This window comes from Anomaloglossus baeobatrachus, chromosome 6, assembly GCF_048569485.1.
Source record: "Anomaloglossus baeobatrachus isolate aAnoBae1 chromosome 6, aAnoBae1.hap1, whole genome shotgun sequence".
Classification (NCBI taxonomy): domain Eukaryota; kingdom Metazoa; phylum Chordata; class Amphibia; order Anura; family Aromobatidae; genus Anomaloglossus; species Anomaloglossus baeobatrachus.
This window is the reverse complement of record NC_134358.1, coordinates 502,726,856-502,733,243: the sequence shown is the minus strand read 5'-3', so window position 1 is coordinate 502,733,243 and position 6,388 is coordinate 502,726,856. Positions and strand designations below refer to the sequence as shown.

The 6,388-nt window shown below is 41.8% G+C and overlaps 1 protein-coding gene across 3 annotated transcripts in view; it reads left to right on the top strand.

The window, feature by feature from the left end:
• CNPY1 (canopy FGF signaling regulator 1) overlaps window positions 1-6,388 on the top strand; it is a 234,012-nt gene that overhangs the window by 157,308 nt on the left and 70,316 nt on the right. For all 3 annotated transcript variants that reach the window (XM_075316743.1, XM_075316744.1, XM_075316742.1), the window contains exon 3: window positions 2,008-2,123. In XM_075316743.1, the coding sequence (XP_075172858.1) occupies window positions 2,008-2,123 (116 nt within the window). The remainder of the gene's footprint in view (window positions 1-2,007; window positions 2,124-6,388) is intronic.

The window sequence follows — 6,388 nt, the reverse complement described above, 5'->3', positions numbered from 1 at the left end:
GGTTTCCTTTAATTTCTGGACATCTATGGTTAGATTTCTTTACCTGTGTGGTTTGTAAGGATTGTTATCGACATCTGGGGAGAAACGTTATATATTAGTATGTGTTTAAGTTTTAAAAAAATATATACTGTATTTTTCGTACTATAAGACGCACCGGACTATAAGACGCACCCTGGTTTTAGAGGCGGAAAATAGGAAAATAAAATTTTAAGCAAAAAAATGTGGTCATGACACACTGTTATGGGGCGAGGATCTGCTGCTGACACTGTTATGGGGGTAATGTCCCCAAATTCTCTACTAAGGTACCCCATCCTGGTAATCATCCTCCTGCCTTGTATATGATCCTGCTATAAACCCCCATCCTGCTTATATACCAGCATTCTGCTCATATTCCCCCATCCTATTCATATAACCCATCCTGTTCATATACCCCCATCCTATTCATATACCCCATCCTGTTCATATACCCCCATCCTGTTCATATACCCCCATCTTGTTCATATAGCCCCCATCCATCCTGTTCATATAGCCCCCATCCTGTTCATATACCCCCCATCCAGTTCATATACCCCCCATCCTGTTCATATACCCCCCATCCTGTTCATATACCCCCATCCTGTTCATATACCCCCCATCCATCCTGTTCATATACTTCCATCCTGTTCATATACCCCCCATCCATCCTGTTCATATACCTCCATCCTGTTCATATACTTCCATCCTGTTCATATACCCCCCATCCCTCCTGCTCATATACTCCCATCCTGCTATATGCCCCCATCGTGCTCATATACCATGCTGGTATATGGCCTGTATCCTATAGCACAGAGAAAAAAAACAAACGTTTATACTCACCTTTTCCTCACTTCATGCAGCACCGATCATCTTCCTCTCTGCGCCGCTGACCTGTGTGTGTGGAGCCGTTCCCCTGCAGCACGCGATGTCTTCCTGTCTGTGCCGATCAGCTGATCAGCACAGATCAGCTGACCGGCACAGACAGGAAGACCTCGTGTGCTGCGGGGGAACGGCTCCACACACGGGGACGGGTGAGTGTACTGATTCACTGCACCCCGCGCTGATAATAATGTGCGTGGGGCAGTGAATACAGCCGCACATGATCACTCCAGGCTGTAATTGCCAGGGGTGATCATGTGGACCGGCTCTTTACTATGCGCGCGTCCCCGCTCGTCCTCCCGCCCACCTGTCAGCGCCGGCTTCTGCGCTGAGAAATGGGCGGGAGGATGGGCGTGCATATGTAATGAGCGGGCACACGTGGTCACGGCAGGCTGCTATAGTAGCCTGCTTGTGCCCCCGATGACCCGCTCCACCGCAGCACCCTCATTCCCCGCAGCCACAGTCAGACCATAAGACGCACCCCCAACTTTCCCCCAACATTTGGGGGAAAAAAAGTGCGTCTTATGGTCCGAAAAATACAGTATGTAATATATCTTTTTACCACCTTCACAAGTATTTTTTTTTATGTTTGTGAATAAAATTGTGACATGAAAGAGAAACTATTGTAAAGATTATTTACTTTTGTTTTGTTCTTTATAGTAGTACTATCATATTGGTAGTTGTATAGTAAATGACTGTTCCAGTGCTGCAGTACAGTTTTATAGAACCATTCCCCAGGTATGAGTGTGGCCTTTTTATTACGTCTGTATATCACATTGTTATTACACAGCTAGACAGAAAATATGTATCTTGTTATTATTCCATGCCCCGGTGGAGCTTACAGTTTGATTTCTTTACACTAGGGTCAATATAGTTAGAAGCCAATTAACCTATGTGTTATGTTTGTGGACCGTGGAAAGAAACCTAAGCACCTGGAGTAAATGTGGATAAATGCTAGGGCATTGCTGATGCTGTCAAGTATAATCTTGCCCATATTAGCATAGATACATTAATTGTGACAATTGTTACTTGTATCTTCGATTTTTATTTTATTTTTTTAATAATTCTTTCAAATATTTCAGATTTTTTTTTTTCTCTTTTCTTTCACTATAGCCTGCAGGGCAGTGGTAGATGAGCTGCTGCATGAAATTAGGAAAGTGAGCCCGAGTAAGACAATTGACGTAGGGTCATTCAGGATAAATCCGGACGGGACGCAGGTACAAAATAAGGTAAGAAGAAAAAAGGGACTGAATTGAAGATGCTAATATTAACAAGCCGGGGGTTTTGGTGTAATCCTAGAGCCTTCATGATTGGATTTATTCCCTCCGAGAGCTGACATAACCTTAAACTTTCCTTTCTAATATCTTATGTAACTCTTCTGTTCCTGGTAACCATTTTGCTCTGTCTTTTCTTTCGCTCTCTGAAGCCTTCAGAATTGCATTGAATACTATTGTTTTTTGCATTGTTTGATGTTCATGCATATTAAGGGATATCATGATAGCCCACACAATACACAAATTTAATGTATAATTGCATAGAAATAAAGGCTAATTGAAATCTGCAAATGAAGGCCCTTTAGGATTTCTTTAGGGAATCTTTCAAGGCCACTGAAGTCAAATTCTTTTTTGAGATTAATGTTATGCGTATGATCCGGTATAGCCTCATTCACCTCATCTTCTTTGCTAAGACTGCACAATCCACAATCGTAGATCTTTAGCTTGCTCCTACGCCGTCTGCTCTTGGGTGATTATATTGCTGTTTCCTTGGGTATAATACAATGTGAGACTGGGATCTATTAACGTTCATTATGACTTTGTTATAGATGTTTCCGAATGTACTGGAAGTTAATATAAGTACATTGTAATTACTTGGTCCATTAAGTAATAACGATTCACATAAAATCATGAAAATAAGAATTTCGAAATTTAATTGAACAATACAATTTTTTTATTCTTGTTTCTGTAAGTTGTATTCATCCCACCAATAACATTCTCAGTCTTGCTTGAAGTGGAGTCTATGCCCATAATACTGACATATTACAGAAGTGCACAGTATGTAATTTTACAATACATTAAGGATATGTTTTCTTAAAAGCAGCTTATATTTTCTGTGTACAAAAGATGTTGTGGTCTAGAATATTTTGCATTGCAAACCGGCAATTACATGACAATAATTTGGCTTTTGGTTCAGGCTGTATTTTTGGATATCTTTTTTAATCATAGAATAGGTAACTACATCTGGACTGCTCATAAACTTTATACACTTTATATGTCTGGGCCGTCCACACATTACTCTGCACAGACGTTCTAAAACGTCATTGCAGGTTAACTAGCTTGTACAAAATTGTAAATTTGTGGAGATGGGGCGTTAGCTGTCACACACAGCCAGGCTTTCCAGGAAGAATATAAGCTTAGTTTATAACTATATGTACCTTTTTGATCTCTGTAGGCACAGCGCTGAATCCTCACATATGTATACAGGTAAGATACCAGTAGCACTTACGATCCAGTGAACATGAAATCACTGGGTGTAGGGAAGAAGCACAAGCTGCTGGGTGATAGAACAGAAGGCTGAAGTTCCCCTGTAACTTGGTTAATATACTAGCCACAGTTATAGGGGAAGCCAGCAATTAATTTATATATATTTACTTATTATTGCATATTTGTGTAGTATATGCATGAGAGTATACTGTATTTAAAAACCGAAAAAAAAAGAGAGATTCTGTCCGGCTCACCTGCTCAGATAGGAGACCGCCTTGTCCAGGACTGTGCACGAAAAAAGGAAGGCGGCAAGGCTTGTACACATATGCAAGGAAAATCCAGCAATCCAGTCCACAGAAATCTCTCTGAGACAGATTAAGAACATGTTGTGTTCGAAACGCGTCCTCCTTTGGGCATGTTTGACTTTGTCATGGGCTTTTTAATATGAATTTTGAATAAAAGAATGTGATTTTAAGAAAGAATTTCCGTGGACTGGATTGCTGGATTTTCCTAGCATATGTATTTAAAAATCGTATATAAACATGTGAAGTATGTGTATATACTGTGTATATTCTGCACATGTATGTGGGCAGTGTATATGTATCATCTATGTATGTGTGCACTGTGTGTGTGTATATATTTATATATATATATATATATACCATACTATGAAGAAAAAGACATGGATCGCACATCCCAAAAATACAATGATCTAAAGCCGCTAGGCAAAAAATTAAATAGAACATGAGGTTCTTTTGTTTCCATTCTGATCAGATTGTATTAAGCCCACTGCCACGTCACGGCAAACCTCTTGAGTGGGTCCCTAACCTGACCTTTTTTGTGCGGCACCGTGCACTGACCACCGCCGCAGCAACAAAGCGCCAGCAGGGCGGGCGACCTGGTGCCTCACAGCACCCATGCTGCAAGGCAAAGCCCCCAAGGCTCCAGGCCGCGCCACCCCACCGACACCACACCACCACAACAGCAGCCACCACACAGCACCAGCACACAGTGAGAGGAGCTGTGCACTCACCTCCCACTGGCTCCCATATGTGAACTGGGAGCAAAAAGAAGGCTGACCCCTCTTGCAGTCTCCTGCTGATTAAAATCACCTGTGCCAAATGGGGAGAGTGCAGATCCAAGCAAAAAAAGAGGGGGATAGACTGATATAAATACCATACTATGAAGAAAAAGACATGGTTCGCACATCCCAAAAATACAATGATCTAAAGCCGCTAGGCAAAAAATTAAATAGACGTGGCAGTGGGCTTAATACAATCTGATCAGAATGGTAACAAAAGAACCTCATGTTCTATTTAATTTTTTGCCTAGCGGCTTTAGATCATTGTATTTTTGGGATGTGCGATCCATGTCTTTTTCTTCATAGTATGTTATATATATATATATATATTGTTTGTATATGTTTGTGTAGTATGAGTATATATACAGGCTATGTACGTGTGCAGTGTGTTTGTATACAGTTGAAACCAGAAGTTTACATGACACATTTTTGGCACCTTTTTGTGTGCAGTTTGTGGCACAAAACTGCATGCATTTCCTTCTCCAGCAAAGTCAGAGATTTCAGTTTTGCTTTGCGCACGGTGCTTTTTTTTAATAGCTGCACTTTTGTGGTGACCACAAAACTACGGCATGTCAATTCTTTTTGGGTTTTTCACCCATTGAATTTAATCAGGTGATTAAAATGCAAAAATAAAATGCATTATCAAAAACGCATGGAAAACACATGCAATTTTGGGCCATAGGCTGCGTTTTTGTGGCCATAGGGTACAGTTTTGTGGTGAACACAAAACTGCAGCATGCGGACATACCGTTAGTGTATATAAGCTTTTGACTTTGCAGAAAATAATAAAAATGGCTTAAAACTTTCTCTCTCTCTCATTATTCTGGCATTTGGCAAATATAAATAATTTTGGTTCCTAATTGACCTAAAACGGGAAATGTTTACTCTGGTTTCATGTCAGATAGTGAGAAAAACATGCAGATGTGTCTTTTTAGAATTTATAATGAAAGCGATGTTATTAATGATCATGTTATTGGTTAAACAATTGTAACGGGTATGACATGGTAACCAGGAGTAAGGGCACCTAGACTGACCCTCAGACTAGGGGCTCTAAACTGTTTCTTATTGCAGAGGTAGACTTGATGGTAGCCAGGTCTGGACCGCCAGCATAGCCCAAACTCCTGAGCAGCCTTGGTATAACACTCTTTCTCCCCCATCCCCACGGAGGACTTGGACAGGAGTAAGGAATCCCACAAATACCAACAGACAGGGTAAAACCAAGGCTCAAACTCACTGCAAGAACACACCGGGGAAAAGACAATACGTGCTCCAGGAGAAAAAAAAGTACAGGGAGGAAATAAACAACAAGGATATTTCTAGAGCACACCAAATTGCATACTACAGTTCACTAACAACTGGATCACTACGCTCAAAGACCAATAACGCTGGACCAAAGCTAGAGCGATCTTCGGCATATGAGGCTAAGTGCCACCATTTTTATATGGTGGAGGTGACTATAATAGGACGTCAGCAACCTGTGACCCCAGCAGCAATTCACCAGCCATCAGGAATTAACTCCTGCTAAACCGATGACCAGATAGCACTAAACAGTCAACGTCCGACTCTGGCTGAGCAGCTAAGAGGTATCAGGTTGCCTGCCAGACTCTACAATGTGAACTGAGTCTGATGAGCAATGACTGCAGGCAGACGCTGTCACAGGCTGGGGACGTGTCTGACTGCAACCAATCACAGTCGACAGGATGGCCGGTGGGCAGGGAAATCACGGAAAGCTGTGTGTATGCGATGAGCCTATTGCGCAGTACAGGGAGTGAATGCACGACCCAGAAGCAGTTTGCCGCCATGACACCGTCTCATAAGTATGAAACTCTCACTTAATAAGAAAATAAGAATTCATTTCCCCAGTGCTGGATCCGGATTGTGCACCCGGAATCCCGGGTCCAGGTCCAGCACCCAGGCATTTTTGAAACCGCGC